General features: G+C 40.9%; 1 protein-coding gene across 2 annotated transcripts; it reads right to left on the minus strand.

The window, feature by feature from the left end:
- Positions 1–1,903: 1,903 nt before the first annotated feature.
- Positions 1,904–8,812, minus strand: txn2 (thioredoxin 2). Of its 2 annotated transcripts, none has more exons than XM_067370534.1 (4): positions 8,734–8,812; positions 7,798–8,060; positions 3,254–3,377; positions 1,904–2,532 (listed from the first exon to the last, which is right to left on the minus strand). In XM_067370534.1, exons 2-4 carry the CDS (start codon positions 8,058–8,060, stop codon positions 2,416–2,418), a joined length of 504 nt encoding a protein of 167 aa, XP_067226635.1. In that variant the 5' UTR covers positions 8,734–8,812; the 3' UTR covers positions 1,904–2,415. The 2 variants fall into 2 exon arrangements, with proteins under 2 accessions (XP_067226635.1, XP_067226642.1); XM_067370541.1 differs by lacking the exon at positions 8,734–8,812 and adding an exon at positions 8,168–8,696.
- Positions 8,813–25,549: the final 16,737 nt, after the last annotated feature.

Below are 25,549 nucleotides of genomic sequence, written 5' to 3' on the forward strand. Positions count from 1 at the left end.
ATCAGCAGGTCCCTTGAGCCACGGCACAACATTCAGGTAAAATGGGCCAATATAAAAAGAGGCTGAAATCATTTTTTACAAATGTATTTTTAACAGTAAATTGACACTATTGTCTTTAGTGTGCTATAGCAACACCATAAATTAATTTTATTAAATAGAAAGTTGAACAAATATTTCATTAAACAATGCAATTAAAATAGGTGTGTTTTTGTGCATTGATGTCTTTTGTGTGCATGTAGGCTGTGTGTGTATGCTTGTCAGATATCTGTCAAATATTTTGTTAAAGATTAGAACATATTTGACCAAAATAAAAAAAAATCACTTTAACATTTCCTGTACTGTACTGACATCTTCCTTTCCCTTTCTCTTATCTCTCTCTTTCCTTTCCTGTCCTCCTGCCATACTGTCTGCAAGGCAATTGTTTTTAAAAGACTGTTAAGATTTTGTATGGATATATCTAGGCATATAAACAGATTTTCACCCTCAATTTCTGTGTAAAAGTGTGTGTGTGTATATATATATATGCAGCCCATTTTAGCTTAACCAGCCATTTCTTAATAAAATGACCCTTTTCATAAAAAATGAAGTTTTTTATTTGAAAGAGCATGCCAAAACATTGTTCATAAACCTTTGCTTTGTTGGTAAGTGTACTTATAATTGCTTTAGTACCCTTATTAGTGTCGAATGAAATTTACTATGTCAGTCTCACTTTCCTTACAATTTCTCTGACAAGCTTCATGAAACACTCTCCCCTGCCCGCCTTAAAAAACTCAGACCAGTCAAAACTATTGTTACATGTCAACAAGTGTTAAAGCAACAATGCAAGATCAGTTATTGTGATTGGCTGTACAAATTTAAAGTGATATGATGCTACAACCTTATTTAGCTGTCTTAGCCCTAAGCATATATAGCACAAAATGTTAAATATCAAGAGTCATGATATGTCATAATAAATAGCAACACTATGAATGCAAATTTAACGATTTCACTCAACTAACCTATAGGTTTTAGTGAAAAGCATATATATCTAAAACGTACATCTAATTCATGTAGTTAAAAAAACAAAAGCTTAAACATGTCTCAACTATTGTTTAAAATGACTATATGGCTGGCTTAAAATTAACCCAAAATCAGACACATAATTACTAGAGGCAACAATAATAATCAAAATGTGAACATTTATTAATAAGCAATTTAATAAATGTTTGTTGTTTATTATTTATTAAACTTATTAATAAATGTTAATTTCCAACATACTTTGGGTTCATTTTAAGCAAGCAATACAGTCATTTTTAAACAATAGTTGAGTTAAATAAAACTACCCAACAGGTTGGGTCAAACATTTAACTCAACTGCTGGGTTTGTCCATATTTAAACCAATTTGTGTTATTTTTAACCCAGCATGTGGAAATAATAACCCCATTAACTGCATTAATTATTACATTTAAAAATAATAACATAAGTAACAACATGCCACTTGGGGCCTTCTGTGGCAATTCTGGGTGGCTCATCTTACCCCAAGGGTCTAATTGTATATTTTTAACTATAAAATTAAAACTTGAGCTTTTACTCCACAAATCTAAAAACATTATTGTGTCCACAAAGCCCTCATAAAGAAATAGAAACAAACAAACAAAAAAAAGCTTTGATATTCAAGTTTGATATTCATCATTATTTTCCAAAGACACAAAATTAGATCAGTTAACCTCAAAACTGTTTCGGCTGACTAAATCTCACAAATGTTGATATTCAGATGAAATGACAAAATTTAAACCATTCATCAAAAGTGCTGAGATGAGATTTTGTCATCAATGGTCAGGAGAAAAAATCTTACCCCATGTTACCACATTTTATATATATATACACACACACACACCCACACAACACCAGCCAACAGTCCGAGTTAAATATTGTACAGTTGCTTTATTCATAGTTTCACTTGACTAGTTGGTTATATTACAGTTTATATGAGTTAAAGTCTAAACATCATCAATCCCATGCATCCTGCACGAAATTCACAGTCATAACCAAAAAAGAAAGAAAACCAAACGGAGACAAACACACGTCTGTAATCATCACACACTTTCACATTAGTAGGCATTCAGGTGTAAAAGGAAGGAGAGCGAGAGGAAGGTCGCCCTCGTGTGGACCGGATGAGTCGTACGGCCGATCAGTTCTCCTCCAAAGCAAAGTACAGCGGCTGAATGATGTCCGAGAACACTTTACTACATTGTTACCGCAGTAAACATGGTGCACTGCCCCAGACCCTCTAATAAACATGTAACGACACACACACGCAGTTAATGAAAGCAGGACAGATGGTGAAGCAGGTTGCAGTTGTCTGTGTATGTAATTAGATGTAATGGAGTTTCCAGCAGGAGGTGGGCGGGACTAGAGGGGCGGTGACTGACAGCTTCACTGTCCAATCAGCTTCTGCACAAAAGAATCCAGCTGGTCTTCATCTTTGATGCCCACAAACTGGTCGATGACATCGCCGCCCCGCATGGCGATCACCGTGGGAACGGCCGACACCTATACAGCACATCAGGAACAATCAGCATCCAATAATAATCGGAGGAATTTGCTGTTGAGATTCATTATAGTTTTTATTAATATTTTTTACTTTACGTTTTTTTTTATTTAATTTTAGTTTTAGTAATTTTGGTTGTGCGATGTTGTCATAGCTTCAGATTTATTTATTTATTTAAATGTCTAAAGTTTTTATTTAAGGGTTAGTTTCAGTTATTTTAGCAAGTCAACTTAAACTGCCTTTGCAACTAGCTTAAATAAAATACATTCCTCATATTGTTTCAAGTAATGAGTGTTTTTTAATGTTTTAGGGTTTTTTCCCTTTTTTTAAGCTGTCAATCAGAGAGAGTTATTTTTAGTAATATTACTATGCTAGGAGTATATCTATTAATATTTTAAATTCAGTGTATTTTTCATTTTATCTTAATATTTAGTCATTTTTTGTAAATTTTTCTGTGCTTTTGTCATTTTTATTAGTTTTTTTAATATTATTTATAAGTTTTAATTTATTTTTATTTACAGTTTTAGTTCATTTTTTGTTTTTATTTCCAGAAAATTCAGTGCATATTAAAATAAATTAATAAAACAAGTGACAAAAACACACTTATTTCAGTTAGTCGCCAAGGCAACATTTATAATTTTTGTTTAGTTTAAGTTTCCCAACCAAATATATATATATATATATTATTATTATTATTTTTTTTTTTAATAACCGTTGTCATACCCCGTACTCGATGGCGAGGTCTGTGTGTTCGTCGATGTCGACTTTGGCCATGGTGACTCGACCCTTCTGTTTGGCAATGGCCTTTTCCAGCCGAGGGCCAAGGATTTTACAGGGGCCGCACCATCTACAACACAAACACTAACCAATCAGCTGCTTCCTACGACATTCACTTTAAATGTACGTTCATATGGCATCACATATAAATGAACATGACGGACTGAAGAACTATAAATCACTGTGCTGTGAACTGTGGGCCACAACAGTGAGGCTCACAGAAACTGATCTGAGATCAGCTGACATGATCCTGAATGAACACAAAGCTGTCAGTGAGTCGTCAAACACACAGTATCTATATATAATACACAACGCATGTTCACTTATCTGAACACACACTGTTTCTGAAAACCTTTACACCCTTTTAAAGAAAAGTTTTGGTTTAATGTCATGTGGTGTAAACATCCAGGGAAAAGTAGTAACATATTTTCTGTACACTTTGACATGTGACTGTGCGCGAGTTAATCATTAGTTTCAAAAGTTTATAAATACATTCTTTCTTATTAAAGTACTCTTTTTTTAATCTTAAATATCATGAACTATTAATTTATAAATATTACGTTTTTGGTCACACCACATTTTATAATCGGAACAAACCCAGTTGCCCTCTCATAAAAATTTATATTTAATACAGAAATGTAAACATATGCTCATCATAGTGTCACCATACGTAAAAAATTATGAATGTATTTTAGAATTAATAATTTGACAAATATAAAATATAGATCATTATAACTACTGTTTAATAACAATGAATAAGAATAATATTAATTACTGTTTCTTGGCTGAAAATTAGGGGCCAAGCACCGAAGGTGCTTAGGCACCTATTGTTATTGTTGGCGTTCCGTACGCTTATTATTATTCTTCTTCTTCTTCTTCCGCTCTTGAAGTCTATGGCAGCCCATAGAACCGCTTGCGGGAAAGTTGTGAAATTTGGCACACAGTTAGAGGACAGTCTGACCTTTGTCCATAGCAAATTTGGAGTCTCTAACTCAATCCCTCTAGCGCCATCAGCTGTCCAAAGTTGCACTTATGTTTATGTTAATAACTTTTGAACCATAAGGGCTAGAAACAAAATTCTTTTTTCCTCTGATTCCTTGGGTCAAGACGAATCGATTGCACCATATGACGTCATTTTCCGTCATGAAAATTTTTCCGCCATTTTGAATTTTCTGAAAAACGTACTTTTTCGAACTCCTCCTAGGCCGTTACTCCAATTTTCACGAAAATTGAACCAGATCATCTTCAGACCATGCCGACAAAATGTTATGGAATTCAAGTTGATTTCTCAAACCGTTTTCGAAAAACACGCAAACGAATTGTACGTAGTGCTTGCGAAAATAGACATAAGGCTGTATCTCCGCAACGCTTTATCGTATTCAGACCAAACTTGGTAACTGTCATCACAAGCATGACCTGAGGCAACATGCAGCGTTTCGGCGCAGCGCCACCTAGTGGTGCGGAGATATGAAAAATGGCTATTTTTACTTATAACTTCTGATGGGTTTGGCCAAAAATCATGAATTTGGTCTCGTTGGATTCGGGGAATCATGCCGAGTCGAATGATATCCAATTTTCCCATATTGGACATTTTGGCCGTCGGCCATTTTAAATTTGGTGCTAAAATGCTGTATTTTACGAACGCATTAGCGTATCGTTATGAAACTCGGTATGGGTCATCAGCACAATGCCCTGAAGAAGCATACCAAGTTTAGGACCAGCGCCACCTTGTGGTCAAAAGTTATAACAAAATTTACAAAAATGCTAATAACTTTTGACTATATTAACCGATTGTAATGAAACTGTTTTCAGTAGATTCCTTGGGTCATGCTGAGAACATAGATATCAAACTTTCCATAGTCAGCTGAACTTCCTGTCCGCCATATTGTTTTTCTTTAAAAACCTACTTTTTCGAACTCCTCCTAGACCGTTGCTCCGATTTTCACCAAAATCGAACCGTATCATCTTCAGACCATGCTGACAAAAAGTTATGGATTTCAAGTCGATAAGTCAAACCGTTTTCGTATACCAGAGCAACGAATTTGAGGCATGATGCAAAAATGACTCTTGAAGCTGTATCTCTGCAATGCTTTATCATATTCAGACCAAACTTGGTATGTGTCATCACAAGCATGACCTGAGGCATCATACAATGTTTCAGCACAGCGCCACCTACTGGAGTGGAGATATGAAAAATGGCTGTTTTTGCTTATAACTTCTGATGGGTTTGACCAAAATTCATAAATTTGGTATGGTTCATCAGGACAATGCCCTGAAGGAGCCTGAGAAGTTTCGGACCAGCACCACCTTGTGGTCAAAAGTTATAACAAAATTGACAAAAATGCTAATAACTTTTGATAATATCTACCGATTGTAATGAAACTGGTCTCAATAGATTCCTTGGGTCATGCTGAGAACATAGATATCAAATTTGCCATATTCAGCTGAACTTCCTGTCCGCCATATTGTTTTTCTTTAAAAACCTACTTTTTCAAACTCCTCCTAGACCTTTGCTCCGATTTTCACCAAAATTGAACCGTATCATCTTCAGACCATGCCGACAAAAAGTTATGGATTTCAAGTTGATAAGTCAAACCGTTTTCGTATACCGGAGCAAAGAATTTGAGAGATGATGCAAAAATTACTCTTGAAGCTGTATCTCTACAATGCTTTGACATATTCAGACCAAACTTGGTACGTGTCATCACAAGCATGACCTGAGGCATCATACAGTGTTTCGGCGCAGCGCCACCTACTGGAGTGGAGATATGAAAAATGGCTATTTTTGCTTATAACTTCTGATGGGTTTGACCAAAATTCATTAATTTGGTATGGGTCATCAGGACAATGCCCTGAAGCAGCCTGAGAAGTTTCGGACCAGCGCCACCTCGTGCTCAAAAGTTATAACAAACTTGACAAAAATGCTAATAACTTTTTTCTAATTGCTCACTGCTGCTGTTGGTCTGATGCTCACGGCCATGTTGGCTGGCTTCTTGTGCCGTTTTTGTGCTTGGCCCCGTAATTGCTGCTTGCAGCTATATTTATGTTTAATATTCATTTTAATTAAGTATAATATTATTTAATATTAATTTTACTTACAAATTACAGTCCAAAACTCTCCTTCAATAATATTAAATGAAATTATTTTTTAAATATTTGACTTAATCAAAACTTATGTTTACCAAATGAAACTTCCATTTAATAATCATCATTTTAATTAAGTAACATTAAAAATATTAATGTAATAATGTTAATATTAATTACTGTTTACCTAATGAAACTAGTTAAATGTTATAAATTTTAATAAAGTAATATTAATAATATTAATATTAACTATGGTTTACCGACTGAAGCTTGTTTAATAATATTAATTTTATCTAATATTAATAACTTTAATTTACTAATATTAATATCAATTACCATGTGCAGACTGAAATGAACAATCAATAATATTACTTCAATCATAATAACATTAATATTACACGACTGGAACCACCGTATAATAATATTAATTCAACAGACCGACTATATTTAGCAAAGACACACAGTTTAGTATCTAAAGCAGATCTTTTGATTGCAATGGCAGCATTAAGATCAATCCCAACACTTCTCTTAAATGGTTAGTTCACCAAAAATGAAATTTCTGTCATTTATTACTCAACCTCATGCCATTCCACTCCCGTAAGACCTTCATTCATCTTCAGAACACAAATTAAGATATTTTTGATGAAATCTGTGAGACCTCCATTGCCAGCAAGATAATGAACAGATGCCCAGCTACTAAAAACATATTTAAAACAGGTCATGTGACTACAGTGGTTCAAACCTAATGTTATTAAGCGACGAGAATACTTTTTGTGCGCCATAAAAACAAAATAACGACTTTATTCAACAATATCCAGTGATGGGCGATTTTAAAACACTGCTTCATGAAGCTTCGAATCTTTTGTTTCGAATCAGTGCTTCGGAGCGTGTATCAAACTGCCAAAGTCATGTGAACCATTGAAATTTCGAAACACTTATGACGTAACGAAGCCTCGTTAACTGAACTCACATGACTTTGGCAGTTTGATACACGCTCTGAACCACTGATTCGAAACAAAAGATTCGAAGCTTCATGAAGCAGTGTTTTAAAATCGCCCATCACTGGATATTGTCAAATGAAGTTGTTATTTTGTTTTTATGGCGCACAAAAAGTATTCTCGTCACTTTATAACATTAGGGTTGAACCACTGTAGTCACATGAACTGTTTTATATATGTCTTTAGTAGCTTTCTGGGCATCTGAAAATGTTAATTATCTTGCTGTCAATGAAGGACTCACAGATTTGATCAAAAATATCTTAATTTGTGTTCTGAAGATGAACGAAGGTCTTACAGGTGTGGAACGACATGAGGGTGAGTAATAAATGACTCTTTAGGTCAGTTGGCTGCAGTTCTGCTGTCCGTCCATGAATCAGATGTCCAAAAGCTAGTGAGGGGTGTACGTACTGTGCGTGGAAGTCTATGAGGACGGGCAGCTGGCTGTTGATGACCCTCTCGGTGAAGTCGTCGTGGTCCTGCACGTTAAACGACACGCTCCTGCTGGAGGCGAGCGGGAGCCGCGGGATCGAGCGCGAGAGGAGCGGCTGTGTGGCGCGAGACGCGTTCAGACAGGATGAGAATGACGAGGAGCGCGAGACTGTGACGGAAAGACTGCTGAAATCTCTCACAGACACTCGACAAACTCTCCGCACGACAAGCCTGAAAGCCATCTGAAACCAAACAGAGAGAGGAATTAGCTTTAAAATATGACAAGCTTCATAATCATAAGTGATCAGTCTGTTAAAGTAATTCAAAACTCATTTTAATGAGTTTTTACCTTGTTGATGTGTAACTTTAACCACTAATCAGGCTTTCCACAGATAAAGTTCTTCATATTCTCATTCTCCGTCTCAGATACATGCCTCAGTAATAAAAGCACTAAACACTGTTCTTGCACCTGTACATTTAAAAAGGCACATTGCTCCATACATAATAGTAATTCAGCATGTTTTGCTCGAATATAATAATGTAAAATAAAAAAACGAATTCATATAACGTTAATTCAATCTGAAACCGTATAAGTGTTGTTATGAAACAGTGTTTCCTGTGTTAGACACACTGTTGACAGTCTGACAGACACGGAGCCTCGATAAAGTCATCGCTCATAATCTGCGTATATATTTCTGCCTGTCGTTTTTTTCATGTTTTATCTGCGGTTGTGTGTAAATCTGTGTGGTTTTTAACCTCCATGTGACTTTGAGCTTCTGATGTGTTATTTGTGTGTGTTTATAATAAATCTAGTGAGTTTGTGAACGCATATGTAACGCGTCAAATCGGATCATTTCAGCTTCGATGTTGTTTTTTATGTTTATTATAGTTATGATGCATAAAATAAACTCTTACCGTGAGCTCTACAGTCCTCTGGTCACAGGGACCACTGACGTACTTCCTCTCACGCGGAGGAGTTGATGCAGCACAGCGACACGCCGCGACGCGGAGAGGAACTGCAACCACGACTATGACGCATGCAGTATACGATACACATAAACCTGCCTGCAATTAATTGACTTTAGTGAATAGAATAGAATAGAATAGAATAGAATAGAATAGAATAGAATAGAATAGAATAGAATAGAATCTAGTGCATGTAGTATTGGAAAAAAATAAACTTTAAAATAAAACAGTAAAAAATCTAATGAGTGTAGTGTAGGAAATAGAATAGAACAGAATAGAATCTAGAGCATTTAGTGTTGGAAATAAAATAAAACAGTAAACAAATCTGAGTGTGGTGTTGCAATAGAATAGAATAGAATAGAATAGAATCTAGAGCATGTAGTGTTGGAAATAAAATAAAATTTAAAATAAAACAGTCAAAAATCTAATGAGTGTAGTGTAGGAAATAGAATAGAACAGAATAGAATCTAGAGCATTTAGTGTTGGAAATAAAATAAAATTTAAAATAAAACAGTAAACAAATCTGAGTGTAATGTTGAGAATAGAATAGAATAGAATAGAATAGAATAGAATAGAATAGAATAGAATAGAATATAATCTAGAGTGTGTAGTGTTGGAAAAAATCAAATTTAAAATGAAACAGTTAAAAAAATCTGAGTGTAGTGTTGGAAATAGAATAGAACAGAATAGAATAGAATAGAATCTAGAGCATGTAGTGTTGGAAATAAAATAAAATTTAAAATAAAACAGTAAAAAATCTAATGAGTGTAGTGTAGGAAATAGAATAGAACAGAATAGAATCTAGAGCATTTAGTGTTGGAAATAAAATAAAATTTAAAATAAAACAGTAAACAAATCTGAGTGTACTGTTGAGAATAGAATAGAATAGAATAGAATAGAATAGAATAGAATAGAATAGAATCTAGAGTGTGTAGTGTTGGAAAAAATCAAATTTAAAATGAAACAGTTAAAAAAATCTGAGTGTAGTGTTGGAAATAGAATAGAACAGAATAGAATAGAATAGAATAGAATCTAGAGCATGTAGTGTTGGAAAAAATAAAATAAAATAGTAAATAAATCTAATGAGTGTGGTGTAGGAAATGCAATAAAATAAAATAAACAGTAAAAAATCAAATGAGTGTAATTTTGGAAATAAAATAAAACAGTAAAAATCTAGTTGGTGTAATGTTTGAAATAAAAGTAAAAAAACAGTAAAAATATAGTGAGTGAAATTCTGGAAATAAAAATAAAATAAAATAAAATATAATAAAATAAAAAAATTAGAATTACTGTAATGTTGGAAATAAAATAAAAATAATAAAATATTTAAAAGAAAGAAAGAAAGAAAGAAAGAAAGAAAGAAAGAAAGAAAGAAAGAAAGAAAGAAAGAAAGAAAAGGTGGGCAGTGACTGTTTTTAATGGTCTCTATTATATTTAGTCTGTCTCCTGACTAAGATCATGTAGATTTTGAGTGAGTTCACTGTGTTGGTCAAAGCTTCTGTCCAGCCGTCTGTTTCATAATTGATAGACAGAGAGAGATATAAAAGAGGCGAGCTGCACATGCTTCATGCTGCTGAAGGGCACGACATGAAAGAGAGACAGAGAGAGAGATTGAGAGATGCTGATTGGTCTTGCAGGACTCCATGGCAACAGATGCTGAGTGTGTCTGATAAGAGATGAAGCCGTCAGACTGTAAGTGGCTCTTCATGCTGATCTGTGTGTAAATCTGATCTCATCATCATCAGGTAGATGTTTGTTTCTCATTCAGCTTCTCTTTCTGTATTAAACTGTTTCATCGCATTTTCATCTCTTGCTGTGTCTCTCTGTTTAGTGTTTGAACCTGCTTTATTCTTGTCATTCTTGTCTTGTCATCATTTATGATGTTGATAAATGTCACTCCACTTTACTAAGAGTACATGGTGATAACACATTTACTTTAATATATACCATAGTACTGTGTGATTACCACATTTATTATCATTGTCTTTTCATCAGAGTCTAAAACGTGGAATTAACATGTTACTATATGCCCAAAAAACACTGAAATACCATGGTGCATTTAGTAAATATATTCATCATCCCTATAGTACTGTATTTATTTACCAATTTTCACATTTTTTTATTTGTTTATTTTAATGTAATGTTTATTTATTCATCAATGTGTTATTCATTTATATTAATATTATTTTTATTATTCATTTTACTTTTTGTTAACCTTTTCTCTAACTCTACACAGTAAAATCTCCAGAGATAAATCAGCTCTGCTCAGAGTACATTTGGTCCCTCTCTAAATAGTATTAAAGTAACACTGAAGCAGAGTTAAAGTTAATGAGATAATTAAACAATTAAAGGGACAGTTCACCCAAAAACGAAAATTTGATGTTCATCTGCTTACCCCCAGCGCATCCAAGATGTAGGTGACTTTGTTTCTTCAGTAGAACACAAATGATGATTTTTAACTCCAACCGTTGCGGTCTGTCAGTCAAATAATGCGAATGGATGGGAACTTCTACTATAAGAGTAAATAAAACTTGCGTAGACAAGTCCAAATGAAACCCTGCGACTGTCACGGATCCCTTGTTCCCCTGGACTCCATTTCCCATCATCCTCCTGTTCTCCACACCTGCACTCACTTCCCTCGTCTGCTCCTCATCAGCACTCATCACCTGCACCTGGACTCTATTGTCAGCACTCCCCATATATTGCACTCACTCCCTGCACTCCTTGTCCGTTCTCTGTTTGTGTTAGTGTTTGTATGGTGTTCTCTGCCTTCGTTTATATTAAAGTATTGAATGTATTGTGGAAATCCGTATCTGCCTCATCTCTACACCAGCAAACGTAACAGAAGAACGGACCTAAACGTTGGATTTCTACAAAAAGGGAAAAAATTGATTATTTCTGCTCCCTGGCTCCTGCTCCTCCAATGCCTCCCACTCCCTTGTCTGCTGGCGATCGCATCATCGGGCTTCTGCAGGTCGGTCGTTCGCTGAAGAGGTATGTGGAGGAGTTCGTTGAGCTTGCTGTTTTGTCTGACTGGCCTGAAGCATGTTTAATCTCCCTGTTTCTGGATGGACTAGACGATGACACCATCCGTTTTGGTGAACCCGATTATCGTTTCTCCTTAAGCGAAACCATAAATTCCATTTTGTGGTTAAATGATTCCAAATTTATCGTTGATTGGGTTCAGGATGGTTGTCTGTCTCTAGTCCATCCAGAAACACGGTTGGCCGGGCCAGTCAGTCAACCTCCGTCTTCCTCCGCATGCCCCTCCAGTGAACTCCCTGCCTGCCCCACACGGAACCCACACTCCTCAACTGGGTCCCGAAAGCGGAGGAGGAGGAAACAGCCCGCTCCAGTGTCTCCAGAGCCCGTTCCAGTGTCCCCAGAGCCCGCTCCAGTGTCTCCAGAGCCCGCTCCAGCCCTTTCCGAGCCTGCAGCTCCAACCCTGTGCGAGCCACCAAGTGAGGTGGCCTGGCTTATCGACTTTTGGACCGAGCCAGTCTCCGCCGAGCCAAGTTCTCCAGCCTCCGCCGCCGAGCCAAGTTCTCCAGCCTCCGCCGCCGAGCCAAGTTCTCCAGCCTCCGCCGCCGAGCCAAGTTCTCCAGCCTCCGCCGCCGAGCCAAGTTCTCCAGCCTCCGCCGCCGAGCCAAGTTCTCCAGCCTCCGCCGCCGAGCCAAGTTCTCCAGCCTCCGCCGCCGAGCCAAGTTCTCCAGCCTCCGCCGCCGAGCCAAGTTCTCCAGCCTCCGCCGCCGAGCCAAGTTCTCCAGCCTCCGCCGCCGAGCCAAGTTCTCCAGCCTCCGCCGCCGAGCCAAGTTCTCCAGCCTCCGCCGCCGAGCCAAGTTCTCCAGCCTCCGCCGCCGAGCCAAGTTCTCCAGCCTCCGCCGCCGAGCCAAGTTCTCCAGCCTCCGCCGCCGAGCCAAGTTCTCCAGCCTCCGCCGCCGAGCCAAGTTCTCCAGCCTCCGCCGCCGAGCCAAGTTCTCCAGCCTCCGCCTACGAGCCCTCAGCTCCAGCCGCCGCCTACGAGCCCTCAGCTCCAGCCGCCGCCTACGAGCCCTCAGCTCCAGCCGCCGCCTACGAGCCCTCAGCTCCAGCCGCCGCCTACGAGCCCTCAGCTCCAGCCGCCGCCTACGAGCCCTCAGCTCCAGCCGCCGCCTACGAGCCCTCAGCTCCAGCCGCCGCCTACGAGCCCTCAGCTCCAGCCGCCGCCTACGAGCCCTCAGCTCCAGCCGCCGCCTACGAGCCCTCAGCTCCAGCCGCCGCCTACGAGCCCTCAGCTCCAGCCGCCGCCTACGAGCCCTCAGCTCCAGCCGCCGCCTACGAGCCCTCAGCTCCAGCCGCCGCCTACGAGCCCTCAGCTCCAGCCGCCGCCTACGAGCCCTCAGCTCCAGCCGCCGCCTACGAGCCCTCAGCTCCAGCCGCCGCCTACGAGCCCGCAGATCCCTCCGCCGCCTACGAGCCCTCAGCTCCAGCCGCCGCCTACGAGCCCTCAGCTCCAGCCGCCGCCTACGAGCCCTCAGCTCCAGCCGCCGCCTACGAGCCCTCAGCTCCAGCCGCCGCCTACGAGCCCTCAGCTCCAGCCGCCGCCTACGAGCCCTCAGCTCCAGCCGCCGCCTACGAGCCCTCAGCTCCAGCCGCCGCCTACGAGCCCTCAGCTCCAGCCGCCGCCTACGAGCCCTCAGCTCCAGCCGCCGCCTACGAGCCCTCAGCTCCAGCCGCCGCCTACGAGCCCTCAGCTCCAGCCGCCGCCTACGAGCCCTCAGCTCCAGCCGCCGCCTACGAGCCCTCAGCTCCAGCCGCCGCCTACGAGCCCTCAGCTCCAGCCGCCGCCTACGAGCCCTCAGCTCCAGCCGCCGCCGCTCCAGCCGCTCCAGCCGCTCCATCCGCCGCCGCCGCCGAGCCAGCCGCTCCAGCCGCTCCAGCCGCCGCCGCTGCCGAGCCAGCCGCTCTTATTATGAATTGTGCTATTGAACTATCCAACCCAACAACTGTTTTCCCTCCCTGCCTCCCTCTCCCGCCTCCTCCCACTAATGTCCACACTGCACCTCCACCTCAAGCCACCTCACCCAGGACTCCACCTCGGCCCGTTGGTCCAGATGCTCCCCCTTGGCTCCAACCTCCCTCATCTCCACCGTGGCCCATCAGTCCACCAGTTCCGCCAGGCTCCATCCTCCCCCCGGTTCCGCATCAGTCATTCGTCGGCCTTCCCTCACATCAGGACTGCACTCCTCGGTGTTCACCTCGTCCCTTCGTCCCTCACGCTCCGTTGGCTTCCTCACTCCCTCCTGCGTCCCTTTGGTCGGCTGTCGCTCTGGCTCCTCTGCGGCCTTCTGGAGCCCCGCCTGCGCCTCGGTCGGCCGAGCCTGCGGCATCGCCCTGTCCCGCCGGATCCTCACCGCCACCTGGGCTCGTCGGCAATTCGGCTACGGCCCCTGACCCGCCATGGCTGCCCACGGCCCCTGACCCGCCATGGCTGCCCACGGCCCCTGACCCGCCATGGCTGCCCACGGCCCCTGACCCGCCATGGCTGCCCACGGCCCCTGACCCGCCATGGCTGCCCACGGCTCCTGACCCGCCATGGCTTTTGAACCTGCCCTGGAGACCTCCACTCCAGTCCACTCCTCCCCCTGCTCCGGCCTGAGGTCTCCAGGGCATCCACCCGCCTCCCGGTTGTTAACTCTACGGCGCGAGGACGCGCCTACCGGGAGGGGGAGGTACTGTCACGGATCCCTTGTTCCCCTGGACTCCATTTCCCATCATCCTCCTGTTCTCCACACCTGCACTCACTTCCCTCGTCTGCTCCTCATCAGCACTCATCACCTGCACCTGGACTCTATTGTCAGCACTCCCCATATATTGCACTCACTCCCTGCACTCCTTGTCCGTTCTCTGTTTGTGTTAGTGTTTGTATGGTGTTCTCTGCCTTCGTTTATATTAAAGTATTGAATGTATTGTGGAAATCCGTATCTGCCTCATCTCTACACCAGCAAACGTAACAGTGGCTCGTGATGACACATTGATGTCTTAAGACAGGAAACGATTGGTTTGTGCGAGAAACCGAACAGTATTTATCTCCTTTTTTACCTCTAATACACCACAATGTCCAACCGCGTGCAGCACTCGATTCGTAAGGTCTGATCGCGCTCTGACAGCGGAAGTGATGTCTAGCACTCATTGAAGTATATGCACGAGACATTACTGTCGTTGTCAGAGCGTGATCAGACCTCACTAACCAAGTGCTGAATGCAGTTGGACATAGTGGTGTATTAAAGGTAAAAAATTATATAAATACTGTTTGGTTTCTCGCACAAACCGATCGTTTTGTGTCTTAGGACATCAATGTGTCGTCACGAGCCGCAGAGTTTCATTTGGGCTTGTCTATGCAAGTTTTATTTACTCTTATAGTAGAAGTTCCCATCCACTCGCATTATTTGACTGACAGACGGCAACGGTTGGAGTTAAAAATCATAATTTGTGTTCTACTGAAGAAACAAAGTCACCTAAATCTTGGATGCGCTGGGGGTAAGCAGATAAACATCAAATTTTCATTTTTGGGTGAACTATCCCTTTAATAAGGCTGTGACTGAAGTCATTTGTAGTGTGTTTTGTGTTTGTCTTTTCTTCAGTGATTCTGCTTGTTAACAGCAGGTGTTCATCACTAATGCACAATCATCACTTAATGGATTGCTTAATTATCTCATCAACTTTAACTCTGCTTCAGTGTTATTTTAACACTGTTTAGAGAGGGACCAAATGTACTCTGAGCAGAGCTGATTTAACTCTGGAGATTTTGCTGTGTAAGAATGCTGGGTTAAAAAACAACTATGTTTGGGTTTTTTATTTACAAACTTGGTAAAAAATATGAAAAATACCTTAATTGTAACACTGTGGCTGTAGTAATCGCACTACACAAGAGAATCCAATAAACACGTTTTTATTAATTCGCAAAGTAACATAAAGGAGATCACAGGAGCAAACTAACAAACAACCACATACAGTGAAACAAAGACTGATGGCTTAAATACACAGAGAAGGTGATCAACAGAAACAGGTGTGTGGAGCTAATTAACAACCAAGGAAACTAAGTAGGGAACACAGGCATGAAAAACAGGGACAGAACACAGTAAATTAAACCAAACTGAACATAGACAAGTAACACAATGACCCAACAGGATTAACCCATCAATTGGGTAAAAAAACCACAGCATTTTTAGATGGAGAACCCCTATTTATTTTAATCTGTGAAAGTGGCTTTTGTGGAGTTGAAAACATTGATCTCTGTTCTTCCTCCAGCATGGATGAAACTCCAGGGAGGTCTGCTGGATTCGGGATCACCATCAAAACTAGCGAGGATGGGGGAAAGCGTCACATGGTTAACCTCCGGCCCGCTCCACTCTTCCGTACGGTGGGTCTGACAGGTCTGTCTGCTAGTTTACCACCCCATCGTCGCCTGCGTTCAATCTTAAACACGACCCGAAACACATTGGGTCAGTCTGTTGATCGCTCTGACCCGTTAACAGGTCGACCTCACCGAAACGCACCCTTAAATGGACTCAAATGCATTCAGACACAAGACAGGCCATTACCCAAAATTATACATTCAAACCCTCAAAACAATGAGATATCCTTCAATAAACCACTGGAAAGTGTCTGCTTTCAGAGCTGGCATCATGGCAGACGGCTAAATGCTACAGCAAAGACCCGCCGCAGAGACACCGGAATTAGGACTGAAAAGGAAGAGTACTTGTTTGAAGAAGTTTGGCGGGGACAAGCACCAAAGGAGATGAGAAAATACAAAAATAAAAGTCTAAACGGCAGAGACGAGGCATCAGAGCTCAGCCAGTGGATACAGAGTTTAGAAATAACAGACAGGAAGAGGAAACAAACCACAGAACGACACTGGAACGACACTGGTGGGCGTGGCATCAGGGCGGAGCCAGTATGTAAATGGGAGGGGCAAAGGAGGAGAGACCGACGCCCACACTTCCTGCCACCTATCACTCAAAGCGACTGCTTGCTTAACGTCCCTCTGATCCTTCCGGACAATTCCCCACCCCCGTCGCCCTGCTCTCCGTCGGACATCCTGTTCTTTCCTCTATCTGTTCCTCACATCCAGCCTTTTCCCAGAGAGAGGAGAGGAGCCGCACCAGGTCAACATGACTGACAGCTCAACTATCACTGACTGCAAGAGGATCTTCATGTGTGAAATATACAGGCAAACCTTTGGACACTTTTTTGTTCTTTATTATAGTACTTTTACTATGTTAGTCTTTGGGGATCAAAAACTGTTTGATTACCAGCATTCTTCAAAATATCTTCTTTTGTGTTCAACAGAAGAAAGAAACTCATACAGGTTTGATCAACATGAGGGAGAATAAATGATGACAGGATTTTAATTTTTTGGGTGAACTGTCCCTTTAAGAACATTTCTGAGAAGTTTTTACACATCCTACCCCTGATTTATTACCAGCTGTAATCAATTATTTCTAAACTAAGTTTTTAAATTTAACATTTTTGTGGATTAACGAAAGCCTTTTACATTCATTTATTTCAACAATAAAAATATGATTTAATCACTACAACTGAAATAATACAATTATTCATAAAAATTAAATTTTTGTGTGAAGAAAAATTATATTAAATTTTTAATTTAATTATATTAATTAGAATTATATTTAATAATATGTGAAAATCATAACACTACACTAAAACAATCAGGTCAAATGTACTAAAAAAAGTCTTACAATTTTCTAATTTGTCTAAAGTGCCATAGAAAAATGAAAATTAACTGTTTACTGAACTATCTGAAGAAAGATGTATTAAAATGTCTGAGTGTTGCTGTAGTGTTGGATATCATGTGATAGTCATGTGATCAGCTGTGGCCCAATCATACTCAATAATACTGATACTCAGAACAACAATGCTCTTACTCCTGAGAAACTAACAGTTTAAGAGAATTTCTGAGATGTTTTACACATTCATATATTTCGAAACATGATAACTGCATATCATTTGCCAGGCTTCGTCCTCTGGAGGTCACATTTGAGATGTTTTTAAGAAAAGTAACCATTAAATTTCAAAATAAGAAGGAAATTACAGTATTTACACCTCAAGAGGAATAACAGTCATTTTTTTTATGGCTCATTTTCCTAAATAAGACATAATTGATGACGCATGTGGCCTTTTAATGCGACCTCCGGAAGATGCAGCCTCCCAAATGAGATGACGCATTTGAGTGTAAAAGATGAAAGCAGATCCAGACCTACAGGAGTAACAATTACTGACTACTGACCGGTAAGATCCTCAGAGAGTCAGAACAACAGTAGAAAGGAAAGAGTGTGTCAGTGAAGGTGGTTGTGAATGTGTGTAGATGTGTGTTAGTTACAGGATCAGAGAATGACACCGTTCCTCTGTCATAGTCCAGATACACTCTCACACGATCAAGCTTCTGTTCAACATGAAAACCAGACCATTCATCCAGTACATATTGATCAAATTGCACACTCCAGACATCAGTGTTAAAGAAATCAAGTCCCTTCCTCTGGTTTGATGCTGTAGTTACTCCAAGACTCCAGCGTGAACTCTCTGTAACCTCCACATCCTAGCAGTGTGTTCCTAAGTTAAAACCCTCTGAACCCAGAACACACCAATTCTCATCAAATCTCTCTGGATTATCAGGAAGAGGTTGAGTTTTACAGTTCCATGTCACACTGGTCAGATCATCAGACAGGATGAGAGATGGATGAGCAGTGTTTGGATCCAGAATCACAGGAGCTGATGAGACACAATCAACAGCTGCTTTTATTCTGATGTTCATATAATGATCAAGAGTGAACCGTACGCAAATTATGAATTATGACACTTGTCCTGTTGATCAAACACATCAGACATTTTCCTCTGATCACTGTCAGTGTTTTTAGTCACTCATTTTTATTATCAGTGTTTAATGGCATCAGATACAAACATTAAATGATTCAAACATTTGTGTCTCATCAATTTTGGAAAAAGTTTAAATCACAATCAATCAATCAGAGCTGTTGAGATGAAAAACTGAATCTGCATAAAATTCTGTTCATCTTCATCTGAACATCTTCATTAAACTGAAATCTCTTTAAATACGTTGTTACTGTCTGTTGTGTTTGACTCAGTAATGAATAATATCATTCATGTTAATATTATAAGATGTAATAAATCAGTGTGTTGTGAGTAACTGAAGCAGTTCTTCTGGTAAACATCATTATCTGAACAAACCCTCATCATTGTGTTTCTGAAACATGGAAACATCAAGATTCATGAAGCAGCACTTCTTCTAGAAACCCTTAAAAATGATTCAGGATTCATGAAAATCCTCTGAAGAAAAAACATTTTGAATGTTTCTGCAGTTCTTGAAAAATGAATATGTTCTCTAATATACCAATAACATCATCTTAAATATTGTTCTCATTATAAAAAGAAAACATATTTCCATATATTTATGAGCAATATATTAAATGGTTTAAATGATCTCAATATATTACATTATATTTAATAATACATAGGGAATTGAGTCTTTTCATATATTAAAAATGACAACATATTTACTATAAAGTATGTGTGTGTTTAAGAGCACAGATCTTTTCCAGACTCACTGTTTTGGACGATGTCCTGCATCTTCTCGTAGACTCTGAACTGCAGGTTCAGTAACGTGACACATGAATCAAAGCTCCAGAAGGCATCTGTGGATCCGGCTGTGAGATCTGGACTCTGGAAGAACATTCAGGAGTCAGAACTGCAGTGGCTTTGGATCAGAATCAGAGAGACCAGAGACACCAGCAGATCACTCACCTTTCCATTGAGACTGGAAACTTCTGCAGAACAAACACACCATTATCATCAAGAACTCAATCAATCATCAATCAATCAATGATGTGAAATTAGACCTTCAGAAAGCAGACGTCATTGTCTTTCTTCATCTCCTCCATGTCTTTGATTGTGTGTGAAAGAGCTGAGATGTGTCTGTTCATCTCCTCCAGCTTCTTCTTCATCATCTGCTTCTTCTGCTCCTCTTCCTCCCTCAGTGCAGTGATTGTAGCTTCTTCTTCATCTCTGAGAAACTGATGAAGCTTCTCAAACTGCTGTTTAATCTGACACTCTGTGTGATCAGCTTGAGACTGAAATCACAGTTTGTGTGTGTGTTTCAGTAAATAAAGGAACATGTAATTATGACAGGCAAATCAATTCAGCTGTTCTAATCAAGCTAGTAAATGTGTCTTCCCAGCACCCGACAAAGAGAATCGAGAGCTTCATCAAATGACTCACCATGGACTAGGAGATCATCCAGATAGACAAGACATTCATGGCGAGGGACTCCAGCCAACACTTTGTCCATTAGTCGCTCAAACGTGGCAGGAGCATTGCAGAGCCCGAAAGGAAGGACCTTGAACTGCCAGAGGCCCCTATTTGTGCGGAATGCAGTTTTAGGAGCGGACTCAGGAGACAATGGCACTTGCCTCAAGTGAAGAGTGGAGAACCAGGACGAACCAGCCACCAAATCAAGGGACTCATCCACTCTAGACAGGGAGTACGAATCCTTTTTCGTAACTTTGTTGAACTGCCTATAGTCTATGCAGAATCGCCACCTGGGACTATATTTCTGCGGTACCATGATGACTGCTGAAGCCCATGGGCTCTCAGAGGGCTCAACTATACCCGCCTGCAACATTTCCTCCAACTCCTTATCGGCTGCTTCCTGCCGGGCCAGAGGGAGACGACGTGGCCTTACTCTTATTGGGCTGGCATCTCCTGTGTCAATAACATGCTGCATTAAGTGGGTTAAGCCCACTTCATTCTCATTGAGAGCAAAAATGTCCTTAAAGTTCTCCATGACCTCCCATAAGCACACTTTTTGTTGCTCACTTAAGCCATCACAGTTTTTGGACCAAATGTCTCTCACAGCAGAGAGCCAGGTCTCTCTCTCATCATTGCACAGCCCAACATCTGAACAATAGCCATTCTGTGTAGATGGAAAAGGGGCGGAAGGGGATGCAGCCTTACAACCAGGATGGTGGTGTGTGTACCCATCTGAAGTAATGGTCGGTGATTCCACAGAGTGAGGTGATGGTTCACAGGCTGGGTATTCTACACCAAATGCATGCCTGGATTTGTGTGGGTCAGGCTCAGAACAGGGTGGGTCAGTTGCACTGAACGTCCATCAGGGAGGGTAAGTGAGTTTCTACATAAGTCCAACACACAGCCAACGGCCCTCAAGAAATCCAGCCCCAGAATGCAGGGCTCCTGCACTTCAGCCACCCATGCCTGGAATGAGATGGGCAGGCCCCCTATGTCAAACAGGAAGAGACCTTTCCCTTTTATTGGTGCAAAGTCACCAGTCACAGTTTTCAGACGAGCAGACGTCGGTTCCAAAGCTGTCCCCACTGGGACCAGATCAGCACGAACCAGGGTTGCATTTGATCCAGTGTCCACGAGGGCTGTGCAAACGACTCCCGCCACTATAATGGGTATGACAGAAATTTCCAGCATAAGACCAGCCCACTACCATAATACTCTCTGTAGGTCGTAGTTGAACCCCTTCCTCCACCCGTTCTCCTTCATCTACAGCCAGGGGAGAGGTATGGGAAATATCATTATGGGCCCATGTCCCCCCGTCTACATGGGCCCTTGGGCGGTTCCCTGCATTTGACTGATCCTGGGGCACTGGATCAGTCAAATGCACGCCATCATGTCGCCGCCAATTTGCTGATGTACAAACTCACTGTGCGGGGCAAAGGGAGGTGCGAATCCAGTTTCAGCCGCTTGTAACATGATAGCCTGTCTCATCTTGGCCACGTCACTCGGCACACAGCGTGGATCTGCCGCGGGCCCGTGTTTCCATAAGCACTCGACTTTTCCCCTTATGATCTCCACCGGCATGTCTTGTTTCACTTTCGGCCGCGCTCCGTAGTCCATCTCCATGGTGAATGATAATAACATGCGTTAAAGTCTGTCACTTCTGACACCAAATGTAGCATTTCGCTACTAAGAGTGACCAGGCAGGTTTTCTTCGTTCTGCAACTTTATTAAAGAACTGCTGAGTTACTGTTATGGCCGTAACTCACGCCATACACATAGAAAAACAATAGGAATATATCTCGTTGCTCTGGCTTGTGAACTGTCTTCCTGCATTCGTAATGACATTACAATATATAAACTTGGTTATTTTAGTACCCCGGCCTCTTCACTCCACATACAATCCTTAAAATTAATTTTATTCTGAACAGAACAAGAACGAAAAATAAGTACACTGTAAACCCTAACGCTCAAAATCCTTAATTCGTTTGAGTAGGACAAACTTAAATTAAACAAATTAGTTCAGTTAAATTAACTGTTATGAATATTTAAAACTTTCTTTTACTTTTGAGTTCACAGCACTGACATATTTCAAGTAAACTAAACTGTTTTGCTCATGCTTTGCCCAATATGATTGAGTTGCAGCAGATTTCTAATTCCCAGCACACTTTGCATCAGACTGTATAAATGTTGAAATTAAGTGTTATTTTGTGTGTTTTTGCATAAGATTAACATAGGGAGACATAAGTTAGTGTTTAATGTTGTGTTGTGTTGGGATTGACAGGGGGTTCTGTTATGTTAGTTTTGTAGGGTTACCATTCTGGTGAAGAGTAGACCATGTGGGGATGGGCTGCAAAACTTAAGACCACATATACTGTTTGTTGTTTGATTACATAAATGCAAGTATATATTGACAGTCTCTTTGATAGTTATAATAGCATGTGTTTTTTGCTAACTAACATTTAACCAAGACTTGAATGTGATGTTTATGTAAATTAACTATATGTACTTGAGTAGGGCGAGGCTGAGAACTGTGGGAGCGAAGGAATGCCAGTGATGTGATTGTTAATGAGAGACACCTGTGCATCACACTGGCCTTGCTCCACTTCCATGGCTCTCGGCCCCGCCCCACTTGTCACAAAAAAGTTAAGTTCTACTAACTTAAAAAAATAAGTTAGTTAACTTAAATGTTTCGAGGTAATACGTTTTCTCAAATGTTTTGAGTATTCTGAACTTGAGTTTTACAGTGTAGCTATAAAATTGTATATTAAATTATAAATTGAAACACCAATTAGGCTATAGTGGCATCCATTATAAAGCAGAAATGGATTTATTTAAAGCAAAACTGAATTGGGCTCACATAGCCTACCTCTCATTCTGGAGGAATCCAAACGTTTCCATATTCGCGATGTAACATTTATTGGTTGCTGAACTACAGTTCATTATGTAAACTAAGGCTTTGTATTTTACTCTTGTTTCAATATCCATGTAAAACATCATCCTTCACATCCACACAAATATGTTTGGTTGGGCGTTGTGCGCGCCGACGGGTACAGATGCAGGGGAGACCGGGGGCAAATGTAACATCTCAAATTAGAAACAAGACAGAACCATGAAACTCATTTTGCATGTTCTCTGTGGAGGTCCCTCTCTGCATGCCAAAGGACAAGCTTCTAAATCACTTGGTAAAGTTTTTGGTAAAGGTATACTGTCATGAGTTGGGTTTGATTTCTTCCCTGTTTCTTTTGTTTCTCTATCTTTATTGCCACTTAGGCTCAGCTGTTTCTCATTGCAATCAGCACTCTCGCTGACTGTGGCGTGTAACTCAACTCTACTTGCAGTCCAGATATCTTTGATGTTAATTGTATATTCATCTCAGTCTTAATCTCAGTAGCAGTCCAGATATCAGACTTATTGATCCTCCGTGTTCGTCAAACCTAGTTTCTGCCCAGTCTTCCAGCAGCCAGGAATTGAGTGGATCTTCTACCACCTGCGGTACTTCCAGGTCCGGGACTGAGCGACTGAGTTTCTGCGAGCCCTCCGCCAGAACTGTATTTCCTTTGTTTCAGTTCTATCTGTGTTCCAGTTGCGAGCACCCAAGAGGACGGTGCTCGACAGCCTACCTAAGTTTAACTTTTGAACTGTTAATAAATTCTGTCTGAATCGTCTTTTCGCTTCTGGGTCATCTGCTGCACACAACATATACAAGTCAATATCAATGTAATTTTATTTATAAAGCACTAAAACAACTGTTGAAAAATGTGCTGTACATAAACATTAACAACAAAATAGAATATAGGCTAAATTTTTTTTAAAAAATGTAATATGACACTCATTTATTAAAAGATATTTCAAACAAATAAGACTCGAGATTTGATTTAAAAGACCTATAATTCTGGCAGTCCTAATAGCCGGCAGGCTGTTCCACAATTTTGGAGCGGCTGCTGCAAAATCCCGGTCACCTCTGAGTTTTAATTTTGTTCTTGGAACCACTAATATTCCCTGATTTGATTTGACCTGGGTCATATTCAGTGTGCCCAAATATAATAATCTGTCTTATTTACATTTAAATGTAGAAATTTAGAGCCAATTTACAGAAAAAGTTTTTTTTTTTTTTTTTCCATCTACAGTATTTTTCTCATACTGCCTTAACCATTAATGTCTATGAATTTAAATCTGTCTAGTTTTGAAGACCATTCTGTCTAGCATTTGATATCTTTGTCAAACAAGGTGCAGACCAAGGAAAACAGCAAGGGGAGTTAATTATTTGTTCTGGATAATATGGATGTAAAGCATATTGAATAGCTTTAACTACAGTAGTCAACATTTGAAGTGAATCAAAAAAGAACAGGTATTGTTTAAAATTAATGTATAACATGCAAGTCTGCTATTAATCAATGTTGGAATATCATGCTTCATCACTTATGATGGTGCCCAGACATGATTGTTTGTCACAAGGTGTGAAATGGCTTGTCACACATTCGTAAAGACAAGAGTGCACCAAAAAACTGTTGGTTAATCAGTACTTCTGTGATTCACCTGAAGTTGCAATGGACTAGAAATGCCTCTTAAACATTATTGCCTGCAGTGCAGCAGTGTAGTGCCTTTGGAGTGCCTCAAGGAGCCAGCACAATGGTCATAATGGTGATGCACTGGATACTGTACTCTAATCGTAGAGCGTCAGAGCTTGAAGCAGGACCCAAAACAGGAAAGAAAGCTTTTTCAGTTCAACAAAAGATGTCATTGCATGTTACTGCAGATCAAAAATCTGAGTTTGTACTGTAAAACAAACATGAATTGCATGGTTTAACAAATGTGACAAGAAACAAACATTATGCATTTAGACAACTAGTCAGTAGTCAGTGTTACCACCTCTGATGCTGATCACAACCTCACATTGCCTGTGCATGCTTGAGATGAGGTTTTGGGTATTCTTCTGAGGGATGGCTTGAAATTCCTCCAGCAACACTGTTTGCAACTCCACACAGGTTCCTGGAGGGACCTGGCGTGCTTGCACTCTTAACTGTAGCTGGTCCCAAATGTGCTCAATAGGGTTCAAGTCAGGTGACCGGGCTGGCCACTCCATCCTTGAGATGCCCTCCTCTTCCAAGAATTCCATCACCAGCCTTGATTGATGTGGGTGGGCGTTGTCATCCACAAGCACAAAATCTGGCTACATAGCACCAGCATACGGTCACGCACAGCATACGGTCTCAGGATTTCATCCCTATACCTTTGGCCTGTCAGGCTGCCATTTTCAATGATGACAAGCTTCCACCCATGGAGACGCCTTCCCAAACCATGACCGATGATCCACCAAAACTGTCATGCTGTACAACATTTTATGGAAAATTTCTCTCCCCAGGGCGACGCCAGACCCTCCTATGCCTGTCTACACTCTAAGAAGAAAAGGTTCAAAAATGAACCTTTTGAGGTTCCTGGC

This window comes from Chanodichthys erythropterus, chromosome 3 (genome assembly GCF_024489055.1).
Source record: "Chanodichthys erythropterus isolate Z2021 chromosome 3, ASM2448905v1, whole genome shotgun sequence".
NCBI lineage: Eukaryota > Metazoa > Chordata > Actinopteri > Cypriniformes > Xenocyprididae > Chanodichthys > Chanodichthys erythropterus.